Source organism: Leuciscus leuciscus (genome assembly GCF_965113295.1).
Source record: "Leuciscus leuciscus genome assembly, chromosome: 5".
Lineage (NCBI taxonomy): Eukaryota > Metazoa > Chordata > Actinopteri > Cypriniformes > Leuciscidae > Leuciscus > Leuciscus leuciscus.
The window spans coordinates 14,790,193-14,817,521 of record NC_138729.1 but is presented as its reverse complement, the minus strand read 5'-3'; the positions used below and the strand labels follow the sequence as shown (position 1 = coordinate 14,817,521).

The following is a 27,329-nucleotide window of genomic DNA, read 5'->3' as shown; positions in this document are numbered from 1 at the left end:
TTGTTAGACTCTGGGTGAGTAAAGTCAGAAAATTTTAGTCCAATGCATTAACTAGCATTTTCGGGTATGGGAAAATCCTCTCCCGGCCAAAATGACCCGAACAAAGCATAAGTAGAAAAATGCAGTTGATGTGTTCTAGCTGAGGCTGTTTGCTCCAAGGTGCCTGCAATTTAACACCAGTCCCACCTTTCTGAATTCTATCCATCATAAACAACAAAACTGGTCTCAGATCAGTAGAACAGGTATATTAACTTTGGCCCTGAACTAAAACACATACTAAACAACGAATGCGAGCCAACTGAGAAACAAACCCAGGGGACATGCTTAAATAAACAATGTTAAACAAATGTTGTACATGGAGAAACAACTGACTGTCTAGCAAAAGATACTTGTACTTAGTTTATTCAGCTACAGAATAAAAATTGTAAAGCAATTACACAGCTCATTATGATATAATATTCTCCTTAGTTTGCCAGTTGAGCGATTTAACAAACTCAAATGTTATAAAAAAAAGCAAAAAACTAAATAAAAAAAAACACACACATTGAAAACCCTCAGTGCTTTAGGAAACCCCGACCAAAAGAATCTAGGTCAGGTTGTGAAATAACTACGGTCTACACACACTGGCAACATTCTTATTTCATAAATCTCAGAGCAAAGATGAAAATTATCTTCTTTTGTTCTATAAAATAATGTACCACAGACCCTGTCTAAACAATACCTGTGAGTAAAGTCGACATAAAAATCCTTGTGAAATGTTCTTTACTGTACCACTACTCTAAAACTTTATTTTGCTAAATGCACTGCTGTATTGGTCATTACTTTTCATTGTACTCAACTGAAAATGCTAACATGCACTGCATATCACTATTTCTTTTTTTCACAAGCAGATTTCTTTTTTTAACTTTGTAGTAGGGGTTGCACGACTACTGATTTCTGCTAGTCGACTTCTTATCAAAACAATACTCGAGTTACTCGACTACTCGTCGTTCATGCTACTGTAAATGAAAAGACATGAAATAGCTAGATCTTATCAATAAACATTTATTAATTCATAGCCTAATGCAACAATTACACAAGTAAACTCTCAAAACATTATAATTATGACATTTCATTTTTAAATTTTCATGTAACAGTCTAAAGCCAAATAAATAGCCGTTCTTGCCTTTCATTTCAGACGTCTGCTTCTAGGGGCCATTCACATATCGCGTCTTTTCCGCGTTCAAGGTCGTTATTTCAAATGTAGGCGCGCGGCGAGCGCGCTCATAATGAAAGCAACGGACGTGGTGCGCTAGTTTTTCCAGGCGGGTTTTTCCTTCTCATCTCCAGAAATATATCTAGTAGTAAAGCTAATGCAAGGGCTAGAAATAAATGAATCCTTTGCTGAATGATACTTCTTCGTCGTCTTCATGGAGAGCGCAGTTTGGTTGCATAGCAACGACAGACGCCACGGGAGTGCAAGCGCTTGTAGGAGACAGCGGCACGGCCGCGCGCTTTCCACACGTTTTTAGACGCAATATGTGAACGGCCTCTTGCAGAGTTGGCCAATTACAATATTTTTGTCATCCTTGATGAAATACTTCCACACATCTGACGTGTGGTGTCTGTTGGTGACGTTCGCCATTTTTAATTCATTTATGGTTAATGGACGCTCGAGTAGTCGATTGTTTCCGACAGCGTCGACTAGTGGTTGAAGTAGTCGATCTATCGACTACTCGGCTAGTCTATGCAAGCCCTACTTTGTAGTGACTGAATTTTAATATTTAATATTCCAGACAATTATCTATATACAATTTGAGTCACTCCTATCAGCGTACCGCCACTGTACCTTGTATCTGACTGTAAGGAAATATAGCCTTGAATTTTATTCAGTTCACATCAATGATGTTTGCTATATTACCAGTGCCAGTGAATGCTTACTAATAAAAGCACTGGGCACACAAGAAGAATCAAAGAGAGTGGAAATCCATGGAAATCATGGGACAAGCAGAAAGAAATGGCTGTTTTAGATTTTCCGAAATGAACAAAGCGTCCTGTTAGGGGAATTTGAAAGATACTTGATTCATAAATTCTTTTGGATTCTTTTGGATTTCACTCAACTACATAACATCCACAAAGAACTCACTGGGGTTGCCCATAGCCAGATGGAAGGACTGCCTGGATGCAGTGAGCTCAGGAGGAACGGATCCCAGATCCCTGGTAGGAGGAGCTCCAGGAGGGCCACCAGGTGTAAAAGTGGGCGGCAAAGATGGAAGAGGTGGAGTTGGGAGGGTGGGTATAGGGCCACCCATGGCCGGATGGGGGTGGGGGTGCTGTGGCAACATCATGACCATCATGGGATTATATGAAATTGGGATCCCAGGGGGATACGGAGCCAGGTGAGAGGGCTGAACTCTGTGATGTGACCGCTGGCTCAGACTGAGGCTGTGCTCACTTGGTGTGGTGGAACCGTTGTCTCTTGTCCGGCTACTGCGAATAGAGTATTCCGATTCGCTGCCGCTGCCAGAGCGGGAGTCAGCTCCACCTCCTCCTACAGGGGATTTTTCATCTCGTCCACTGGTGCTCCCACCTCCTTTACTGCCGCGTCTTCGCTCACCCTCACTTCGTGTTGAACCACTGCTACGACTTCCTGCGAGAGAGAGAAATAAACAAAGGAAAAGTTGTGTGTATATTCAAGACTGAAAAGGAACATGGAAATAATTTTGACTCAGTTTTTAAGAATATATTGATTCAAAATATATTATTATTAGGGCTGGGGGAATTAACGCGTTAATCTTTGCGATTAAGTAAGGAATAATTGACGACAGGCCGTTGAATTATTAGAAAAATAATGCACACCCGAGGTGGTAATGGTAACACCCGCATATAATCCCATGCCTCCGTTGCTAATTCCAAAACGTAATTTTAGAGTTAGTAACGGAGGTTTGAGCCACTGATAGCAGACTAATGCTGGGGACACACGACTAGCTGACACATTCTCTGACTGTTTTCATCGACTGCAGCAGATTTTAAACACCGACTTTGAACACAGACTGAACGCGCTGAACACGCGTTTGGACATGATCAGTCATAAGTATCAAATTACGATTCATTATGCAGTTATTAATGCAGTTATTAGAGAGAGATGTTGCAATAATGTGCGTCAATATTTTTATTTATTTATTCATTCAATTCGTTTTAATTAATTCGTTCATTCTTTTTTTCATTATTGACAGATGACAGTAGACTATAGCCAAATAAATGAAACACAAAGCCATTTTAACAAGTAGGCCTATCAATAATTATTTATTTGTTATATTATCTGCAATAAAAATCCGTGCTGCAGGACTATCCATTTATTTAGCCTATATTCAGTTGAATTTTCTATTGATTATAGATAGGACTATATACTTTATTTATTAAAATTAAACTGCATGTTTCTATTGATTGTGAAGCTAGACATTGAAAATTGCAGATCAAGCGCATGGGGCTAAATGCTTTTTCTTGTTATGAATTGTATCCTATTTTCCGTTATTACAGTTGACTACGCGAAGTGATATGGAACTGTAATGCGGTCAAGACCTGCCTGGAACTACTTTAGCCGTGCGTTTCACTGAAAATAATGCACACCTTAGAACGTTCGTCAACCAATCAGATTCAAGCATTCAACGGCCCTGTGGTATAATTTGAGATGTTTAACGCGTAAAAAAACATACAAAAAAACGCAATTAACGCAGCACTTTTTTTTTTTCCTCGTTTTAATTACTTCCTGTTGCGGCTGCTTTGAAAAGGCCGAAAATATGCCGTCCCGCCCCTCCGTGTTCGGCGATCAGGTTTCATTCTCGCGCAGCTTTAATGAGCGGGTCTTTTCCAGGTCCATGTGTGTGTGTGTGTGTTGGCGCGGTGCGCTTTCTGCTCAATGTTCCGCTCCGTATTTGCGCTGCGCGTTCTGCTCTGTCGTTAACGGCCCAAACGCTCCAATCATGTACCGATCACGCACTGGAAAAGCAAAGTCCGCTCAAATAACGTGAAATTTCTCAGTAATAGACTTCTGTTTGCAATAGCCCTACTGAGCTGGGCCCGGTTTCCCGATAACGTTGTCTCTTAGCGCGCTACGAAGACTCTTAAGGTATAACTTAACTGAAGGTATACCATTTCTAGGCGTGTTCCCCGAACTATACCTTAGGAAGCTGCTTAAGATATACCTTCTTACGTGCGACGTTACCAGGTGCTGTCCGTGGCGATGGTGCTGAATCTGCTGATATCGATGGCTCGAGAATCAATTATTCTCTCGTGCAAGGGCTGTTTATCTGAGAAAGCGGTGTTCTTTATAAAAAAAAGCACTTTAGAAATAGTTGAAATTGCATTTATTAGGACTCATGGGATATTATAAAAAGTAATCCAAACTATAATAGCCTATAATAGCATTGCCTACATATTTTAAAATTGTATCATATATTGCTGCCATAATAACCATTTAAATTTGTATGTGCTTTCTTCTCTTTCCCATTTTTGTTCGCTGAGGTGGAGCTGCGATGAAATATTGTTCTTGTAAATACTTTCAAGCATTTCAGTAATAAAAGTGTACGTCACGTACGGTGCTCGGCAGTGATCAAAAAGGATTTAAACAGTGAATTTTGAATCTCTTCTTGAAAACGCAGAGATGTGGATTCAGACGGCAATTAAATTACCTCACAACCTGTTTGTCAAAAAACAGTAGCCTAGGTACTAATTTGGCCAGGGATTTTTACGCGGGTTGGGTGAGAAAAAACACTGATATTATGGATTCGGACGGCACTAAAATCACAGACTTATCCCTGTAAATGTTTAAAATACCGGACGAGCCCATGATAAACAATATCAGCGTCCGAATAGGACTTAACTGACAGTAGCCTTTGCTTTCACTGGCCTTTAAAAGCGCTCTTTTATTAAAATACATTTATAAAATTGTATTATAATAATATAATTAAAATTCTAACAACAATCAGTGTAATGACAATTTTATTCTTTGCATGAAAACACTTGAATTAGCCTAACTGAACACTGTCTGTGTGTATTAAAACTTCAGAATTATATTCATATAGCCCTGCAACAGTGATAAGGTGAAGCTAAGAGTGGTCCAGACCAACCTTCCGAAAGTATGACTTACAGAAGGTATACTTAACTAAGAACGTTTCTGGAAACACGTATTATCCATAAGGTACAGCTTAAGGTGTAACTTAAGAATGACGTAGCGTTAAGAAAGTTTCGGGAAACTCAGCCCTGGTATAGTCATGCTGGGCAACAATGGTAAAATGACCTGCTCTGATCACATGCTCTGGTAATAATAGCTTTGTAGGACTACTTTTTATTTATAGTAAAACATTTTTTTTTTTATTTTTTTTTACTGTTAAATTGATTATGTTGATTGATTATTGAAAAAGTACAATATATTGATATATTGATGTTTAATATTATTTTAATAGGGCTATTTTCTGTTCCTTTTTTCCTGTTTTGTTTAATTTAATTAGGTGATTCTAAGTTTAAATATTGATGATTACAAGCTTGGGGAAAATGCAATTAATTGCAGTTAATTACAGCAAATTGTGCAATTAATTAGTTAAAAAATTAAAATAATTTATCGATTCCCAACCCTAATTATTATATATTATATATGTCATAACGTGTCCCGTAGAGATCAAGGGGAGGTGGTAGATACTGTAGGCTCAGGACTCAGATATCATCCAAAGAGGATTTTTATTTAATGCCAGTGGAGAAGGAGTGTACAGATTCACAGTGAGGTGTCAAAGAAAAAATTACGAAATTAAATAAAAATAAAATATTCACAAAAATGAATATACACTTAACTCAGTGAAAACTCTGATGTATCAACAACCGCAAGAAAACAAATTGCGACAGGCAGCAAAATCTACAATGGATACATTCAGCCATATTACCCGGTCTTTACCTTCCCAAGGATCAGTTTAGACTGGCTTATATAGCCTAGGACAAGCTCATTACACCCAAGACCATACCAACTGCAGGGGCATCAATACCAAAACCTTTGTAGCCTAAACATATGACCTTTTAACCATTTAACTTTCAAAAATAAATAAAATAAACTCATTCAGCAATTTAAACAACATGTAAACACCATAGGACATTTATCCATGCCTACATCACCAAGAGTTAAGTTCCCTTCCCTACTAATAGAAATGGATTAACCCAACACAAGAAAAAGGGAAGCTGTGGTCCCGCCCCCTCCATTACATCAAAGGAAAACTATATGTGCACCTATCTGCAATCAACTCAAACAGCATATCTTAAACTTATTATAATTGAACGTTATAGAATAATAAACCAGATTAAACAATTGTATCATAAACCTAATAGACTGCACCATAGTCAACAGAAACACAAAACTATAAATAACAAATGTAAAGAAACATAAGTCCATAAACAGTTTGTAAAGACTTCACATACTGCCATAATCGCAGTAGTGATGATGTCATTTTAGCACCTGTCATCACAATATAATATACAAGATTATAATAATAATGTATTAATTCTAGATATTCTGAGTGAATGAAGTTTGCTCTCTCTCACCTTCACTGTGTTGACTGCCAGCACTCCCTGGTGCATAGCAATAGCTAGAGAGCTCATGGTATGCAGGGGGTTGGCTGGGGTAAGTTTGAGGGTATTGATAAGGGAAAGTGTGCATCAGGGGCCAGGGTGTGGCCCCTGGCAAAGGCAAGGGTGCCAGTGTGTCCTGGTCTGAAGCTCCACTGGAACCATCATTGTCATTTAGCGAGAGATTTGCCATATCTGTGGGGAAAGGCAGAGGCGGACAGAGAGAAACAGAAGAAAAATCTATTAACATAAGACAGACCAGCCTACCATGGGAAAATATTTTGAATGCCACAGGGATGACATCAAAATTCAGAAGACTAATTCTTATGGGGTTTTATAATGGGTTTTTTCAAATTAGTGAAGTGAAGTGACGTGAAGGCTAAGTATGACAAACCAAACTTGTAATTTGTCCTCTGCATTTAACCCATCCATGTTAGTGGACACACATTAGGAGCAGTAAGTGGTGTCATCTAAAACAAAGTATTTTACTTTATTTTTTAATAAAGTAATTATAAAATATTCGTGGACTCGCTAAATAACATTAACACTATAAATTACTATAAATTAAATCGTTTGCGGAGCACCATAAAGCTTAAAAGATAAAATGTTGGCAATACGTATGTAACTCTCCATCATTTATTTATTTGCCGAATGATGGAAATTTTCTTCAAAATTGCCATTTAAGGAGTGTTTCGGGTAAGTGGATCCACAGCAGCTTTGGGCGCCTATGCTCTGTTATTATGTATCGTCATCCTTCTCCCGCAATCTCATTGGTTTGCTTGGCATATGGGGGATTTCATGCACAGGGAAAGCTGTCTGCTGATCACTCGCCCAAGTGGAGAAATGTGCTGTTGCTGGCAGATTTCGATCAACAAAAATCACATTGTATTTGATACAAAACTAACTAGACTAAATCAAGTAAAAAAATAAATAAAAAAAAACTCTTAACTATTTTCATAGTACTTCATTTACTCCATAAAGAAATATTTTTTTTACGAAAAAGTATAAACTGTTAAAGACAGATCTACTGTAACTATCTGAGGCTGTTAATCGATTGTCTATGCATTTGTTAAAGTCATCAATTTGCATTATCTCAACTTATTTTTAAAGAACATTTGGTTACACTTTATTTTAAGGTGTCATTGTTACAGTGTAATTATACATTTAAGTACTGAGTAATATTAATTGACAAAATGTACTTACAATAGGGTAGGATTACATTAGGGTAGGATTAGGATTTGGTTGAGGGTTAGTTACATGTAATTATGCGTAATTTACTTTTATGGTAAGTACATGTAACGTATGTAACAATGACACTAAAATAAAGTGTTACCGAATATTTATATTTTTATTATACTTACATTTATTCTAATTATATTTTACTTATATTTAAATTAATAATAGGCTACTAATATTTATTATATTATACTTATTTTTAACTCTTAAAAGAAAAACACTTCTGGCATACAATTAAATTGACACCTTCCATGGTGTTTCTTACTATAAATCAAATGTACTGTACTAAACATTTTTTCTTTTATATAAAATATATATTTTCCAAAATATTGTTTACTCTAAAATAACTATAAAATCAAAGACACACACACACACACACACACACACACACACACACACACACAAACACACACGTGTGTGTGTGGAAAATAAGAGTATTAGTATTGGACTCGTTCTGGAAAAAAGTGGTATCGATACTTCTATTTTAATTTTTTTTAAATAATTAAATAAATAATAATAATAATAAATTAAATAATAAATGCTCTATAATATTTTATCTTTTATTTAACAGCACAGTGAATATTTAGAGCTGCTCCAGCAGGGTTCGACAAGTCAAGAGCAGTGAGTGATTTTCTTTTGTTGTTAGATTAGCATTGAGGACAAAGACATCAGTAGGTTTATTAGGTTTCTGCCACTTTAAGAGCAGCACATATCCAACATACTGTTACACACGTGTTGTCTTTTCAACTGTTTAGGTTCACTTAAGACATAACCAACTATTTTCACAAGGATACTTGCCTGTACAGGCATTTTGAAAAAAAATGGTGTGAATTTGTCCGTTCAAGCACGCAAGAAGACAAAGAGAACTCGATGATTCGCGCACTGTCTAAGGCAGCTCTCTGGGCACGTGCTTCGGATGTTTGTGCACAGAAAATGTGAAATCTGGGGGGTGGGACATGTAAATGAGGGGGCCTAGGCCCTCCAAGGCCCCCTTGTGGCTTCGCTACTGCTTCCAGGTTTTGACATCATCCCTGGGCCACTCTACAGTGTAATGCTTGGTTCACACACTTTTGCACCACTTCCATTTAAATGCGGTCATTTCCCAACAAACTGCAAATCAGCGACGCAGAAAACGTACTCAGTTACCTACGTAACCTCGGTTCTCTCTAGAAGAGGGAACGAGTATTGCGTAAGTTGCTTACGCTATGGGTAAAGTTGTCTTTTCTCGAGATCTGAAGCCAAAAATTATCCTTAATTTTGTATTTATTGTCAACGCAGTGCGGCAGCCAACAGACCATAGCAGGCTGTATAAGCGTGCTCAATGGCTGTCCTGCGGCAACTGCAGCAGCCTACCAGTGAGCCCTGCGTGACGTCGCGCCCTCCACGCGCCTCAGCCCGCCAGAATGGGTGTGGCTAGCGTATATCAGAGCCATAGAGAGAGAGAGTTGCGACACTCTTTGATGTCGCCGCTATGGCTGTCACGTGGTTCATGTAAGCCCCAATAGTTCCAAAACGTACACTGGCTGTCATGTTCTTCTATGGGACAGACAGCAGCGATTGCATTATTGAACGGTAAATATAAAATAAAACACACACCCAAGTACTTTTTCAGCTGTTATTGCATTATTGCATTTTGTTAATGTCAGTTTTGCATTTGGAGAAAAGTTTTAGGCTATATTTTTGGAGGGAAAAGCTTAGTGTTCATGTTCGCATGGGTAGTAGCACTGGCTTTAGCGGCTCTAACTTAACTTTTCCATATCATTCATCTGATGATGGACGTCTCATGATATTTATTTTAGCACAACTGGGCTGTATTAGGCTATTGATTCCCGTGATTTTGCTTATAAATTTTGATTCAGCCATTAGCCTACCTTCGTGATCACGCAAGAGGTCTGCCGTGGCGGTCCGTTCAGAATTCGCTTAGAAGCTAGCTCACTTCTTCTGATGAAAGTGGCCAGTGGCCACCCCCAGGACCACAACGTGAAACATGATCATGTTAAGACTAAGAATATTATTTTAAGATTAAGGCCATACACATTATCAAAACTATAACAGATTAAAAACGAATTTAAGCATGGCTGATACAAATGAAGGTTTTCAAATAAAATATTTTTTATTAAACAATGACAGACAACAAAAATGTGTGCTTGTGTGTGTGAACAAGAAAAACAAAAACCAGGGGCAGGTGATCCATGAAACAGACAGGACTGGTGATGGCCATAACAATCCTAAAGGTCCAGCATTGTTCTCACAAGCCGCTTCACTCAAGACAATAATAACATAATGAAAAGTTAGTATATCCCAAAAAATTAAATTAAATAAAAGTTGCTATAAAGGTGGTAGCGATTCATTACCGAACTCTTAGCTGACGAAGTCGCGCTAGCTAACTAACGTTTTTTAATCTAACTAACGTTAGCTAGCAGGCAGTGCTTGAAAATTGGTTGAAACAACCAACATAAAATATAAATAATTACGCTGTGCATGTACAAATGAAGACCAGTATAAGCATCGCAAAGGGCCTCTGATATAATATAGACAGTTGACAATTTAAAAGAGGTCGATATTTTGGCAACTTAACTCTGGAACAACTCGACGCGCAGCAATGTAAGTGAATGGTGTCCAACGCCCACATGACAGTGTTTGGAACTATTCCGATCTTCATATCCCGGAAGTAGGCGGTTAAAAGCGCCGCCATTATTTACAACGGAGGTCTATGGGAGTGTCGCAACTCTCTCTCTCTATGGCTCTGGCGTATATATAAGGAGGGCTCACAGGCTGAAATTCTGGTTTTCATAGACTGAAGCGAATAAGCTCGTGGCGCGACACGGCAGGTTACGCAATACTTGTACCCTCTTCTAGAGAGAACCGAGGTTACGTAGGTAACCGAGTACGTTCTCTTACGAGAGGTTCTCTTGTATTGCGTAAGTTGCTTACGCTACGGGAACCCCTTGTCAACGTCGTGCGCGCCGAGCATCCACTGCATGAGTCCCAGGGAGCCCGGGGAACATAACATGCGGGAACAGGCGGCCAGCAACGTGGGCTAACACATGTCATAAGCACTTCATAGGAATACAGAGCGGCTCTGCCGGTCTATGTATAAGCATGTGGAGAATGCGGCCAGCAGCGCGGGCTATCGCAGTACATAAGCACATCATAGGGAGAATATAGAGCGACTTCGCCGGTCTATGTATAGAGGGTAAAACCCCTAGCGCAGCTGAGTGGCCAGCAACGCGGGCCAGCACCAGTGCACAAGCGCATGATGGGGAAAATACAGAGCGGCTCCGCCGGTCTGAATATAGAAAATCTCATCCCTTAGTGCAGCTCACCAGAAAAGCTAATAGTAAAACGACAGTAGTCTGCACATAAACGACTGGGCAGAACATACATATCACTTAAACTGATAACAGTTTAGCCTGCAAGGCGGGAACTTCCAGGTTATAAAATCTCACGAATGTAGAGGGGGAGGCCCAGCCTGCCGCCATACAAATGTCGTGAATAGAAATCCCGCTGGACCAAGCCCACGATGAGGCCATGCCTCTCGTGGAGTGCGCTCTGATACCCATAGGGCACTGCAGGTGTTTGGACGCACGCATAAGCTGCTGCAATCGCGTCCACTATCCATCTGGACAGGCTCTGTTTCGAGACGGTGAGACCCTTGGTGCGCCCACCAAACGAAACAAAGAGCTGCTCAGAACGCCTGAAGGTGGTGGAGCGTGTGATGTAAACTCTCAGCGCCCTGACGGGGCATAAGAGGTTATCACTGTCCTCGCTATCGGATGCTGGCAGAGCCGACAGGGAGATGATCTGCGCCCTAAAGGGAGTGCCAATCACTTTGGGGACGTAACCGTGTCTCGGTTTGAGGATGACTTAAGAGTCATTTGGTCCGAACTCGAGACATGCCCCACACGTTTTACTGACGACAGAGCTGTCAGAAAAACGGTTTTGAGCGAAAGGTATTTCAGATCCACGGATTCTAACGGTTCAAAGGGAAAACGCTTTCAGAGCCTCTAGGACCAGGGAAAGATCCCAGATAGGAACAGAGGGGGGCCGCGGGGTATTCATCCTCCTGGCTCCTCTAAGGAAGCCGATGATAAGCTAGTTTCTTCCTATTGCACGGCTGCGCGTTGTCTCCGCGAACGCTGCAATAGCCGCAACGTACACTTTGAGCGTGGAGGGGGACCTGCCCTTGTCCAACAGCTCTTGTAGGAAGGAGAGCACCCGTGAAACCCCACACGTGCGTGGATCCAAGCTCTTAGTAGTGCACCATTTAGAGAACACTGATCATTTTGACGCATAGAACCTTCTCGTGGAAGGAGCTCTAGACTGCGTGATCGTGTTTACGACCCCTTCTGGCAGATCAACGGGTATCCATTGATTATCCACGCATGCAGAGACCAGCGCTCTGGATGGGGATGCCAGATCGATCCACCGGCTTGAGAGAGAAGATCTTTCTTCACTGGGATCAGCCATGGGGCTGAGTGCGACAGCCTCACGAGCTCTGGGTACCAGATTTGGTTCTCCCATCGCGGGGCTATGAGGAGCACTGAGTGGCGCGTTTCCCATATCCTCTTGATTACCTGTGGTAACAGCGAGATCGGAGGGAAAGCATACAGCGGGCGGCTGGGCCAGGTTTGGGCCAGCGCGTCCTCGCTCTTTGAGAAAAACGTCGGGCAATGAGCGTTGTCTTTTGACGCAAAAAGGTCGACTTCCACCCTGCCGAACAGGCGCCACAGTAGCTGGACTGTCTGGGGGTGCAGGGACCATCCTCCCAGGGGAATGTTGTCTCTGGACAGTCTGTCTGAGCCGACATTCAAGTGGCCCGGCACGTGCGCGGCTCTCAGCGAGCGCAGCGAGTGATGAGCCCAGACGAGAAGGTGTTCTGTCAGATTGCAGAGATTCCTGGATCTGACACCGCCCTGTCGGTTCACATAGGACACCACGGACATGTTGTCCGAGCGGACTAGTACATGGTGGTCCCGTATATGTGGGAGGAAGTGCTTGAGCGCTATCATCTCCAGACAATTTATATGGAGGCATTTCTCCTGGTCTGACCACAGGCCAAAGACCGGTTTGCCCTCGAAAAGAGCGCCCCAACCTAAGTTGGATGCGTCCGTCGAGATAACTTTTCGATGCGAGACGGCTCCCATTGTCACTCCCCGCTGGTACCAGTCGGCCGCTAACCAGGGTCTCAGTGCTGAAACGCAGCGTTCAACCAGCTGTTGTAGCGGGCACATACGTAGCAGACCCAGCTGAAACCATACAACCCAGCATCCTCTGAAATGTTTTTAGAGGTACGGCGCTGCCCATCTGGAAAGACGCGGCCAGGCGTTGGACGCGGCGCGCGCGCTGCGTCGACAGCCGGGCCGTCATTGCCACAGAGTCCAGTTCCAAACCCAGAAAAGAGGTTGACTGACTGGGCAGTAATGAGCTCTTGGTCCAGTTGACCGTGAGACCCAGGCTTTCCAGGTGGCTGAGAAGCACTGTTCTGTGAGAGATAAGTTCTTCCTCTGACTGTGCTAGAATCAGCCAATCGTCCAAATAGTTCAAAATTCGCATGCCCTGACCTCTCAGGGGAGCGAGAGCCGTGTCCATACACTTCGTGAATGTACGGGGTGCTAAAGACAGGCCGAACGGCAGGACGGTGTACTGATATACCCGACCGTCGAAGGCGAATCTCAAGAATGGCCTGTGACGGGGTATTATCTGGATCTGAAAGTAAGCATCTTTCAGATCGAGGGAAATAAACCAGTCCCTCGGGCGAATCTGCGCGAGGATCTGTCTGGTTGTGAGCATTTTGAACGGTCTTTTCATAAGAGCCTTGTTCAAATATCTCAGATCTAAAATCGGTCTGAGAGCTCCGTCCTTCTTGGGCACGAGGAAGTAACGGCTGTAAAAGCCTGACTCGCTCAGAGACGGGGGTACCGGTTCTATAGCCCCTTTGCACAGAAGTTTCGCTATTTCTGCACGAAGTAGGTGTGCTACTTCACCATTCACTCTCGTCTCGGTTCGCGCTCGAAAGCGCGGGGGACGGCGAGCGAACTGCAATGAATAGCCCTCTCTTACTGTGCTCAGCACGCATGTACGGCTAGGGGCAGAATGGCCTCCGGGCTCTGATTGCCGCGTTCCGTGGACTCGAGAACCCGATACGGAGGCGCGGGCGCTGCGCGTGCGCTCTTGGTGCTTGAATACGGCGGCTCGCATACAACGATGGCTGGCCGTTTTACACACAATGTCACAATGGAGTGCAGGGCTGATGCAGCCTGTCCGGCAGCGGAGAAAGCGCGGCCGACGAGGGCTGATGTGGTCCTGCAGGCTTTGGACGGGAGGGCAGCCTTTGAACGCCATCCAGAGGGTGGGCAAAGGTGCGCTGCAACCGCCTCTTCCACGGGTGGAATTGCAATTATACCCCTTCTCGTCGGTGCCGTCAACCTGTGAGAGCGTCGAGGAGGCATGGGAAGAGACTTTTTAAAAGGTGCATTCCACGATTTAGAGAGCTCATTGTGGAGCTCTGGCAGGAAAGGTGCAGTCCTGGATGCGGGTGTTCGGCGGCGGCGATGTAGAAAGCAACCGTCGAGTCTGTTCGGCGCTGGCTCTTTCGGCGGTGACCACTCGAGGCCAAGCTGGTCAACGGCCTTAGTGAGGAGGCGCAGCAGTTCCGCATTCTCGCCGGCTCGAGTGCGGCCGGATTCCTGGACTGACGAGGAGGCGTTGGACCACTCCTCGCTGTCAGAGGCCAGGATAGAGCAGCTGTCAGCGGCGGCGTCATCATCCAGCTCATCCGCTTCATCCCCTGAAGCAGCTGCGCAGCCGGGAGGGGGGGCGGAGAGGGAGAGAGAGAAGCTCGAGGGAAAGGTTCCGGCGAGCTTTTATGCGCCACATCGGTCTCCGGTGGTCTCTGGGAGCGGCGCTTCTTTCTGCGCGGCCCAGCAGAGACAGGCGGAGTGACAGCTTCGTTGAAAGCTTCAAGTCGAGCCCGCAGGGTCGACATTGAGAGCTCTTCGCACTCGGGGCAGCCGCCCGTAGAGAGTGCGGTGGCGGCGTGCTCGCGGCCCAGGCAGAGAGCACAGATGAGGTGGCGGTCTCCGTTGCTGAGCGGGGCTCGGCACGAGCCGCAGGAAGAACGAGGCATTTTGATAAAAAAGCCTTGTGCTCTTTTAGAGAGAGAAAGTGTGTGTCGCAGCGGCGAACACACACAGCAGAAAAAGGATATGTCGCCGGATGGCGTAGCAGGCACTTCCTAAGCTTGCTGGTCGCTGAATTCAACAGTGGTGGCTCTCAAGATCCAGCGATGCGAAGAGCTTCGCTGAAGACATGAAAATCAGAATTTCAGCCTGTGAGCCCTCCTTATATACACGCAAGCCACACCCATTCTGGCGGGCTGAGGCGCGTGGAGGGCGCGACGTCACGCAGGGCTCACTGGTAGGCTGCTGCAGTTGCCGCAGGACAGCCATTGAGCACGCTTATACAGCCTGCTATGGTCTGTTGGCTGCCGCACTGCGTTGACAATAAATACAAAATTAAGGATCATTTTTGGCTTCAGATCTCGAGAAAAGACAACTTTACCCGTAGCGTAAGGAACTTACGCAATACGAGAGAACCTCTCGTAAGAGAACAATACAATCACATATTCTTGAAGCAAACTTGTTAGGAGGGAAAAAGGTGACAAAGATTCCCCCAAGGGATAAATGTTTTTTTTTTTTTTATATCAGCTTTACAATGGATGCGCATAAAATTTTATCATGAGGACATTTGGGAAAAACTTTTTTTCTTCTTCTCTACTTCAGTTGTCTTAAACCACAATCATAAAATGTTTACAGGTTGGCAGGTCTGACAAAAGAGCTACAACACCAATGCCACTCGAACATTGATCACACTTACAGTTTTCACAGTCGCTGAAGTCTCCAAACACATAGTAGCACTGCTCTGAAAAGGTGATCTTGTTCACTGTGTGTCTGATAAAACCAGCTTTCAGGAGGTTACTGGCATATTTACGAGCCTCTCGTCTATCCTGGAAGCCCTCAATGTGATGATAAAGCCACTCTACCACATCAGAACCTGTACAAACAGAACGAATGATAACAATGTCAAAGAAAATATCCTGCATTTGGTCCAAATTGATAATTACTACCTGATTTTTTACACTAAAAAGCTCTCAAAAGATTCAGCAAACACTACAAAATTTTGTGTCTGGTCATTTTTATTAAAGGGGGGTTGAAATGCTATTTCATGCATTCTGAGTTTTTTACACTGTTAAAGAGTTGGATTCCCATGCTAAACATGGACAAAGTTAAAAAAATTAAGTTGTACGTTTGATGGAGTATTTCTGTGCCAAAAATACTCCTTCCGGTTTGTCACAAGTTTCAGAAAGTTTTTTTCGAGTATGGCCGTGTGTGACGTCAGATGCAGTGGAATTTCCTTATACAGGTCCTAAGGGCACTTCTCCCGGAAGGGCGCGCGCGCACCCGTAGACCAGAGCGAGAGAGCGAAAGCAGTACGCCCATCAAAGCACTGTGCTCGGCTTTAGGGAAGTCATCGGCTGCGCTGCAGTCAAAGGACTTAAAGAAATAAACAATGTCACCAAAGAAATGTGTTTTTGGTTGCCAGGGCAAGACAACCCTGCACAGATTCCCAAAGAACCCAGCGTTAATGGACCAGTGGATGGAGTTTGTTTTTCCAGAGCATCAACGGAGTTGTGCAAGTGTTCTTGTTTGTTCCCTGCATTTCGACGATGATTGTTTTATAAACAAGGCCCAGTTCGACGCCGGATTTGCAGATCGTCTAATGCTTAAGGATGGAGCAGTCCCAACGATAAAGATTCACGGTCGTGCGTTGGAACCTATGGTTGGAACCGCAGGCGGTGAGTAAAACTGCTTCAAATGTCTCTGTGTTGTTAGCTATCGGCACGCCTCCAGCCGCTCGTTTTTTTCCGGAAAGACTCGGTACAGCCTATCTTTCTTTTATAAATATAATAAAACTAAATACTTTTTGGAGATATGAAGGATGCAATACCAGTGGTGGACGAAGTACACATACCATGTACTTGAGTTAAAGTAAAGATACTCAAGGTAAAATATTACTCAAGTAAAAGTAGAAGTGCTGCCTTTAAACATTCACTTGAGTAAAAGTACAAAAGTATTTGCCTTCAAATGTACTTAAGTATCCAAGTACTATGATTTTTTTATGGCTATAATGTCCTATTATAATTTTTGTCACAAGACTCTTGCTTAACTCAGTCCTTGAAGACTCTAATGTCACTCTTGGCACATCAATCTATTAATAAAATGACATTAATTAGTCTATATATATATATTTGAATTGAATACATTTTTTGTGTGTTTTAATTTTGGACGGAAGGGGACTGTTCCCATAAGGTATAATACATTTACAGTATTTACTGTACATATTTTTCACGAGCGTCTATGGTCATAATTATAAACATCCTAATGTTATGATACATTCAACATAAACCTGCACAATGCCATTGAATATATATATATATATATACACACACATTATATATATATATATATATATATATATATATGAAGAGTTCAGATGCAAAAGCCTCTAAGTGCCATCTGAAATTTTCTTCTAGAATGATCATTTTCATAAAGCTTGTATATTTACGTTAAGTAATTTCACTTAAATGACAATTAATAGGTAATTTAAGTGAAATTACTGAACTTAAATATACGAGCTTGATAAAAATTACCATTCTAGAAGAAAATTTCAGATGGCACTTAGAGGCTTTTGCATCTGAACTCTTCATATATATATATATATATATATATATATAAATAATATATATATATATATATATATATATATATATATATATATATATATATATATATATATATATATATTACACATTATGGGAGCAGCCCATTTCCCTACAAAATTAAACACCAAAACGTATTAATGCAGTGTTTCTGCTACTCCTCAGAAAAATAAATAATTTGCAAGTAATCTTAGTGTCAACGTAATAAGCAATGTTCATTATGCGTCAGTATTTACCGATAATTGCTGCAATAATAGCTGCTGCTCTCTGCCCCGCTTAAAATCATTGGCAACACCAATTGTTTGGAACTATTGAGAGCTACATGAATCACCTGACCGCACGGCGGCGAGATCACAGTAGGCTTGTTCGACTTGAAACGGCACACTGCACCGACCAATCGGTGAATGACATTAAAATACCGCGAGAGCGATTAGAGAGTAGACGGCTCTGTATGCTTTTCAATCGCTCTCGCGATTTCGCTCTATACTTTGATGTCACAAACTGATCGGTCTGTGCAGCGCCGGTTCAAGTCGAACAAGCCATGTGTGTCGCAACCTCTTATATACTGTCTATGGTCGCAACTCTCATATTTAACGGCTCTGGTTTGCGCTTAGTAGATACCGCCAAGGCAAGTTCAAAACAAAGCGCGCACGTTGTAGGCTACTGTGATTGGTGGCTCGTTTGACCAGTTAAGTTTTTATCCACTCATAAATAAAAAGGAACAACGGATTTTGAAAATGTAGTAGAGTAAAAAGTAAGATATTTGACTTTGAAATGTATGGAGTTAAAGTAAAAGTCTTCCCAAATTTAAATACTTCAGTAAAGTACAGATACGCAAAAAAGCTACTTAAGTACAGTAACGAATTACATTTACTTCGTTACTGTCCACCACTGTGCAATACTACTCTATAGGTACTCAAGATAAGAACTGAGTGTTTCAGCCCCCCTTTAAATCCTGTCAATTCAGAAACACAGAGCAAAGTAAGAATAAATTAATAAAGAAGAATGTTTTTCATTTAAAGCAGGGCTCAGTAGTTTCTGGATTTCTTCGCTGTATTCTCTCTTTTTGCTCGCAGGTTTCTCTATAGAGCTCCCCCCACAGCTTCGGAATAGATATTTGACAACACTGTTGTAAAAACTCGTTGGCGATTCTCAGACACCATGGCTAGTAGATCAACGACATCAAAGCAGATGGGACATTCTTTAAAACGTCTTCTTCATTCAGGTTCGAACAGCGTGAGGGAGCGCAATAATGACAGCATTTTAGCAGATTTCGTTTTGGCCGTAAAGCAATTGTTTACATCGCGAGACCTGATATCACGCGATACTTCCTGACGCGGCGGACGGCGGCCCGCCGGCTCAAAGTTGCAAGTGCGGATTTTCCGCTCACGGGCACCAGGGGGTTGCGAAACGATCACCATTCAATCCGAAATAAGTAATATAACCATTCCAATGACTCCGAAGCTGTTCAGTTAAGGTAAAAAAGTTACTTAGATCACCTTTAAAAGCTTGTTGGACAAAAACGTAGGGTGTAGATCTTTGGGTTTGGACACATTTAAGCTATACGTATATATGATACATACATTATATATATATATATATATATATATATATATATATATACACATACACAAACAACCACACACACACTATATATATGACACAAATTCCACTTTCTATTTGATTAAAGGTCCCATGACATGCTACTTTTAGTAGGCTTTAATATAGGCCTTAGTGGTCCCTAGTACTGTATCTGAAATCTCTTTCCAAAAATTCAGCCTCGGTGCAGAATTATAGCCACTACAAGCCAGTCCCAGAATGAGCTTCCTTCAGACAGGCCGTTTCGGTGTCTGTAGCTTTAAATACTAATGAGGAGGAGAAAGGCGGCGCAAGGTGGAGGGTGGGTGTGTTCTTGACCATCTTGCGCAACGGTAACGTGGCGTGCATGTTTACGTTGGATATAGCAATGGCACGAAGACACACAGTCTTTCAAGCATTTCAGTTTGACCCAGAATCTGATCCAGATGGAGAAGCAACGGATGAAGAAATTGCAACTCAGCGGCTCCAGCAGGACGTTTCCGAATGGTTAGTTTAAAATATTATGTCTGGATACGGTACTTTATTCGGATGGTTTACAGTTATCATCATGTAGCTAACGCGAACCTGCTGTTGCCTTTTCATGAGAGATCTGTAACGTCTGTATTTATCTTATTACAATTACATCAAGCTCTGCGATCTTAAAATGCGGATATCGCGCGCGCCATATAATCAACAGGAAAACGGTTATCCAAATAACAAAGACGTGTACAACACTCGCGTTACAGTGTGTGTATTCACACACATAAACTGCATAGTTAATGTTACAGCCACATTCTACGTGTAAAATCTAGGTAACCATAAACAGTAAAGCAACACACTTATATATCATTAGTTGACTTACTTGTCCGAGGTGTGTAGCTGAGCCAAAGAGAGTGATCCAGACTTTAGTTTCAGACGTTCAGCAAGCCCAGCTCTGTATTGACCCTTCGGTGTTCATTTGTACATCCAATTATTGAGCAATTGTTATGCTTCGCTCGCTCAAAAGCCATGATATCTCTCGTGGACAAACTAGTGCGCATTTTCTCATGGGCGGAAAATATTCTCTGGGCGGGCAAAGCAGAGACAGGGGAGGTAACATTTCCTCCTTATGACGTCATAAGGAGGAGATTCAAGATCAGCGCGTATGAGCCTCCATTTTCTCAAAGGCAGAGAAAGATAGCAAAAGCTCGATTTACACCGATTTAAATTTTTAGAAACTTGGGGACCATATACAGGCTAGGGGAACTCATATTAATGTTAAAAAACCTCAGAAAGTGAAAATTTCATGTCATGGGACCTTTAAGCATGAGCTAAATGAGCTAATATTCTCCTTGTCTTCTCATATTACCTAAAGTCTCATTTCCTCAGGCAACCTTCTATACATAAATTAATAATAATAATCTTCTCTATACTTTCATTGTTTATTACTTTCATTTGTATTCTTGCCTGTACACCTTTGAACAGTCTTGGAAAATGTTATCAACATAACATAACATAACATAACATAACATAACATAACTTCTCATGTTACTTACTCCTAAATCACTTCTTTCTTTTATTTCTCATTTGTAAACCACTTTGGATTAAAGTATCTGCTAAATGCTTAAATGTATATGTGTAATTATAAATCTCCCTCTCTTGGTCTTTGGTTAGACTCACCCAGGAATGCATTCGGGATGGTGATCTTTAGCCACATCCTGTCTCTGACTTCCAGGCCAGAGTCAGGAGAGGCCATGGCTTTAGCAATCGACGTCATATCAGAATGCAGGGAGAGCGAGAACTCATCAAACCCTACAGGAAAAGATAAAGATTGTAAAGGCTGAGAAGTGATGCCACATCCTTCTAGATTCTGACTGTAATAGGAGAAAACATGGTGAAAATGGAGATTTAAAAGGGATATGAAAACTAATTAGATCTTTTAAAAACTTCCTCTGCAGTACACAAAGACCATTTTTAAAACTAAGCAGCAAAAACAACTAATTCTGAAATCTGTGCTTTTCATGATGTTAAAATGAGATTTGTTGGGTCGCCGCTTGATGATAAAAATCATTATAATGTGTTGATTGTAATAAAGACACGGAACTCAAATTTTATAGTAAAATGCAACGAATGTGAGTCACACTTTTTATTTTGTTTTCAACAACAGTGTATTTCTTTTCAGAAAAAAAACAAAAACAATCAAGGAAACCATATGCCTAGAGCACCTAGACATCATTATATAAAACAAAGGGGGAAAAAACCTACAAAAGATTTTGCTTAATAACTTTAAACAGCTTTAACTAAAAATCCACAAGCTTAACAGATTTTTTTCTGATAATTGTGTTTTCCAACATAATAATGGAATATTAACGTAATTGACGTAACGTAATCGGGAGGAGGAGTCCAGTACGTCCTCGTCCGTCTCCTCTGGAAACGTCGGCAACAAGTGAAAACGCCGACGGCTAAATCTGGACAGGAAGAGGGAGAGGTCTAGTCAGCCGCCCTTTAAATCATTGATATCGACTATGAAAACCCAACATGGTAGAACAACAAACGTACACCTGGGTTAAAGTCCCAGCTATATCTACTCAAAAAGCAGAGGATCCTCTTAACGAGAGCCATGAAGCAACTCCTTTAAACCCTCTTGGGAGGGGAGTGGCTGATAGATTACATGCTAAAGAGCCAATCATTCTAACACCAAAGTCGATCCTGACGATAGGATGTTGGAATGTAAGAACATTGCATACAACAGGTGCAACAGCGCTGCTAATGCATGAACTGAAGAAATTCAGATGGGACATCATTGGAATATCTGAAACCCATTGGATTGGAGTGGATGACAAATGTTATGAAGATCATCGGATCCTATCCAGCGGCAGAGAAGACCTTCATAGATCTGGAGTAGCTCTGGTGTTGGGTCCACTGGCAGAGAAAGCATTACTGGGGTACAACCCAGTAAGCGACAGGATTATCACAGCAAGATTCAGAACCATGATCGGATGTATGACGGTATGCCAGGTCTACGCTCCAACAATGAAGGCAAGCGAAAATGATTTGGATGATTTCTATTCCAGTCTACAAGAAGAAATCAGTAATGTGCCAAAAAAAGATCTTATAATCCTGATGGGAGACTTTAATGCCAAAGTAGGATGTCAATATCAGGACTCAAATGGAGTAGTAGGCAAGTTTGGATATGGACAACGTAATGATAGGGGCGACAGGCTAATAGACTTTTGCGGATTAACCCTCTGAGGTCGGAAAACGCGCCCCTGCGTTTTGCTGGATTTTCTTCACATTGTAGTACAATAAACTTAAATTACTCCGTCATTTATGGTTATACAGAAAAAAGAAATATAAAAAAAGAATCTGTGATATTTCTACTTTTGTATGTGTCCACTTACAATCAAATCAAAACATTGTGCTTTTGTAAAATAAAGAAAATAAACAGGGTGTGCGTTCTGCCTCTCCGTCGCGGTGAACTTTTTTTTCTTGAGCACGTCTATAAACTGAAACAAAACTCAGCGAATACTTCTCACACATTTATGAGCCATATACCTTTATACACATTTAAGTGTGTACTTTTAAATGATCGGATTCAAACTGAAAACAAATATTCTCTGTTTAAGTAATTTGTATAAAACCAACAGGATGTCCAGTATCTCAAACGCTTGCTAATTACTTTTAATTCGGCCACGCCCACTCGCGCAAAAGAGATTCACATGCAAATCTCCACATGGAACACGAACGCCCTCGTTACCTCAAACACAAAACACCAAAACACTTCACAAGTCTCTGCTTTTCGTCGAGTTTGGAAGACACGCTGCGAGCTTACATGGATTTACCTCAGAAGAAGAAGAACGCGATTTGAAGACAAGAAAGATGTAAGGTAAGAAATTCTTACTTATTAGTTTATGGTATTGTTGCATAAACTTCACATTGCAGTTGAACTGTTGCTAGATATATGGTGAATATTATACTATTTAGACCCGTGTTTACTGTTAAATACTGTTTGTGGATATCTGCTCAAACATAGATATGTATAACCATAATGTTTAATATTTTGGAGCGCGATGGCGTTTGAATGTATCATATTTTGGAGCGCGCTGTGGGTTTGAATGTATCATATTTTGGAGCGCGATTGCGTTTGAAAGGAAAAATGCACCAAACATTAGGCTTTATGTTTTTACTATTATCTCATTTCATATCATCATAACGAATGGAAACATTTGAAGTAACATAAGATAATCAATATATTTTTCTCTAGCATTGTTACTGAAATCTTTTGGAAGATTTATAGGCTGCTTTGTAAAATAAAATTATTTTATGCAGTACTGCACATAGCTTATGCCTACAAGGCACAACAAATATGGTGTTCTTTATATTATATATTGTTGGAAACATTTGTGTGTGTGTGTGTGTGTGTGTGTGTGTGTGTGTGTGTGTGTATTCTGTGAATTTTAAAAAGCAATTTTAACCAGAAAAATCTAAAATGTATTCCCAAAATCGTGCAGGCCTAGTTTCTCTTGATATCAGTATGTTCACTTTTTTCTTTTCTTTCAGGGACCAGATGCAACTGAGTCCTGCTGACTTCAACATTCACATGAGTCTCTGTACATGAACATGGTAAAGTGAAAATCAAACACCTTGGAAATGGTATGTACAATGTTTTTAGGAATGGCACAAAGGTCTCTGTCTTTGGATCATTGTTTTCAATGTGCTCTTTTGTCATTTGTTGTGTATTTTTGGATTATGTTGTGTTGTAAATAAATCCAAACAATCTAAAAGCCATTCTTTTTTAAATCTCCTCATTCTTTGTGCAAGGTTGCTCTGAATGACAGGGCCTGATCGCTCCTAATAGGGCAGTTAGGGGAGTGTCTTTGTCTTTCTCAGGTGTTAAAACCTTACATATTCATGAGATGATCACGCCTCTTCGAATATGGCTTTGTCACACAAAACACGTCTTAGAAATTTTAAATCAATATATTGTCTTATCTGAATGAGCAGTCAGGGTGATTTTCACATAGTTTTGGAGCAAATATTCTAGGCTACGTCATACAATTTTCAAAAGTCTTGTGAAGAAATAATCAGTATGGGTTTCATGGCCTTATTTCAGTGACAATTTTTATTTATTTTTTTACAAACCACGATAAATGTCATTATCTCAAAACTACAAACTTTTACATACATGCTGCTGATATATTATTGTAGCAGAGTTTGTGCTGAATACAGTGTAATTAGACTTTAGCCATGAAAATGTCACTAGTAACAGAAAAAAACACAAATGTCAGAGCATGTCAGAACACCTCCAGGCCCAGAAAACAGCTCAGACCTCAGAGGGTTAAACGATCTTATCATCACAAACACCCAATTCAAACAGTCCAAGGAAAATAGATGCTGGACATGGATATCACCAAACGGTGTCGACCGCAATCAGATCGACTACATAATGATCAGCAGGAAAGGGAGAGGCAGCGTGAGGAACAGCAGGGCTTTCCCCAGTGCAGATGTTGGATCAGACCACCAACTGTGATGGCCAACATAAAATTGAAACTTAGGAGAAACTACAAGGGGAAGAGAAAGAAGAGAGCAGACACAAGGAAATTAAAGGATGAAGACATAAAGGAGAAATACCTTGAGGAGATTGAGAGAAGATGGAACGACCTGCTTGACACCAGAGGAATAGAAGTTAATCCATCAGCTGACATTGACAAGGAATGGGAACAAATTAGAATGGTCATACACAACACAACTGACAAGATCATAGGGAGGTTATCAGGTGGTAAAATACCTGATTGGATTTCTTCTCAAACACTGAAACTCTCTGATGAAAGGAGAGAGTGGAAAACGAGAAGAAGAGAAAGCAAAGAAACAGTAAAACACTACAACTACCTATGCCGACAAGTCAAAAAGAGTGCAAAATCTGACAAAGAAAGATATATAAATGACACATGCAAAGCAATAGAAGAAAGCAGAAAACAAAACAAGAGCCGAGAAGTATATGAAAGTATCAGAAAGCTAAGTGGGAAGAGTACCATCAAAATGAGTATAATAAAGGATAAAGATGGGACTATGATAACTGATGCAGAAAAGGTAAAGACACGTTGGAAGCAGTACTTCGAAGATCTGTATAACGATCCAAATCCAGTGGACGAGAGAATTCTGGTCAACTTGGACTACAACGGAGACGAAGAACCAACACCGAGCATCATGATGGAAGAAGTTGTTCGAGCAATAGACCGCCTAAAAACAAGGAAAGCCCCTGGCATCGATAATATTACAGCGGAGGAAATAAAAGCAGCTACAGATGGAACAGGATTACAAATTATCTTCCAGCTCTGTAAGCGAATCTGGGACGAGGAGGTGTTCCCAACAGAGTGGAAAAAAGCTGTCATCATTCCCGTATACAAAAAGAAAGATAAACTTGACTGCAATAACTATAGAGGCATCAGCCTGTTATGCCACAGTAGCAAGATCATCACAACAATAATTATGGAAAGAATAAAGAAGAAAACGGAAGAAATCCTCTCTGAAGAACAGGCGGGCTTTAGAACCTTACGGAGCACAATTGACCAAATATTCATACTCCGACAATTAGCTGAGAAGTATACTGACTTCAGCAAGGACTTATTTGTATGCTATATAGACTTCCAAAAGGCATTCGATAGCGTGTGGAGAGCGGGATTGTGGAATGTGATGAGGAGATTAGGATACCCAGAAAAAGTTGTCAGAATATTAGAGAGTCTATATAAAGGTACTTTCAGCGCTGTAAGAATAGGTGCTGATGTGACTGAATGGTTCGAAACAATAGTATGAGTACTCCAGGGCTGCATGGTGTCTCCACTTCTCTTTAATATATTTTTAGAGGTGATCATGGCAAGTGCGCTGGAAGAGGCGAACGAAGGAGCAGTCATGAATGGACGAATCATCAACAACCTCAGATTCGCGGACGACATCGCAGCTTTGGCAGAAAACCAGGGTGACCTACAAGTAGTGATCGACAGAATCGTAGAGGAGAGTAAATGGATGGGCATGAAGGTCATTACAGGAAAGACAGAAGTACAACATATTGGACGGGAAAAGATCAAAGTATTCATACAAATAGAAAACCAGGAACTTAAGCAGGTAGAAGAATTTGTGTACTTGGGAGGAAATATTAGTGAGGACGCCTCTACAGAACAGGACCTCAGAAGAAGAATTGGACTAGCGTGTGGTGCAATGCAAAACTTGAACTCCATATGGAAATCTAAAGATATTTCTAGATTTACAAAAATAAGAGTTTATGAAGCCTTGGTACTTAACATACTATTGTACAATTCAGAGACATGGACACTAAGAGAAGCAGACAAAAATAAACTGAGAGTGTTTGAAATGAATTGTTTACGGAAAATCCAAGGGGTGACAAGAAGAGACCGAATAAGAAACATCGACATAAGAAGAGAATTAGGGATGGAAATCGATGTGGTACAGCGAATTCAGAAAAAGAGGCTTGGATACTTTGGACACGTGGTCAGAATGAAAACAGAACGACTTCCAAATGTCGCTCTATTCGGCCATGTGCACGGGGCAAGGAGGAGAGGGCGACCAAAGAAAAGATGGTTCAACAACTTGGAAGAGGATCTGAAAAAAATGAAGCTGAACATCGTCGAGGCTAGCAGGCTGGCAGCCTCTGACCGAAATAGATGGAGGGACTCCGTGTTGGGGCTGTCGGAGCGTGGGCTACCATCGCCATGACATAAGAAGAAGAAGAACGTAATTGAAGCTTAACTTTTCATCATGCACTTATTTGCAGACTCTAAGCTACACAGTTGCAGGGTCCACTTGCAGCAATGGAGGCAAAACAGTTCAGAGAGGAATTTCAAAAAGTAGAATTAAAGACAAAACAAAAGGAAGGAAAGAAAAGTACATTGTGGGAGCATTTTAGTGAAGTAGTGGTAACACTTTACAATAAGTTTGGATAGTTTTTCTTCTAAAAAGACAAAAAGTTCAGGTGGAGAAAAAAACCTTTTTCTTTACCTTGACATGTTTCGACTGCAACCTGCAGTCTTCCTCAGAAGCGTCATCTGACAGCTGTGACGTGTCGTTTATCAGCTGTTATTTCCTGGGCGTGGCCAACCCGGCGGACCTGACAGCCCAGGAAATAACAGCTGATAAACGACACGTCACAGCT

General features: G+C 41.3%; 1 protein-coding gene across 3 annotated transcripts in view; it reads right to left on the bottom strand.

Annotated features, from left to right (window-relative positions):
• Nucleotides 1-1,737: 1,737 nt before the first annotated feature.
• Nucleotides 1,738-27,329, bottom strand: part of LOC309499902 (segment polarity protein dishevelled homolog DVL-2-like) — a 116,839-nt gene continuing 91,247 nt past the window's right edge. For all 3 annotated transcript variants that reach the window (XM_082171425.1, XM_082171426.1, XM_082171427.1), the window contains exons 12-15: nt 20,843-20,974; nt 15,703-15,879; nt 6,565-6,783; nt 1,738-2,629 (exon numbers count right to left, since the gene is read on the bottom strand). In XM_082171425.1, coding sequence (XP_082027551.1) covers nt 2,100-2,629; nt 6,565-6,783; nt 15,703-15,879; nt 20,843-20,974 — 1,058 coding nt within the window. In that variant the 3' untranslated portion in view covers nt 1,738-2,099. The remainder of the gene's footprint in view (nt 2,630-6,564; nt 6,784-15,702; nt 15,880-20,842; nt 20,975-27,329) is intronic.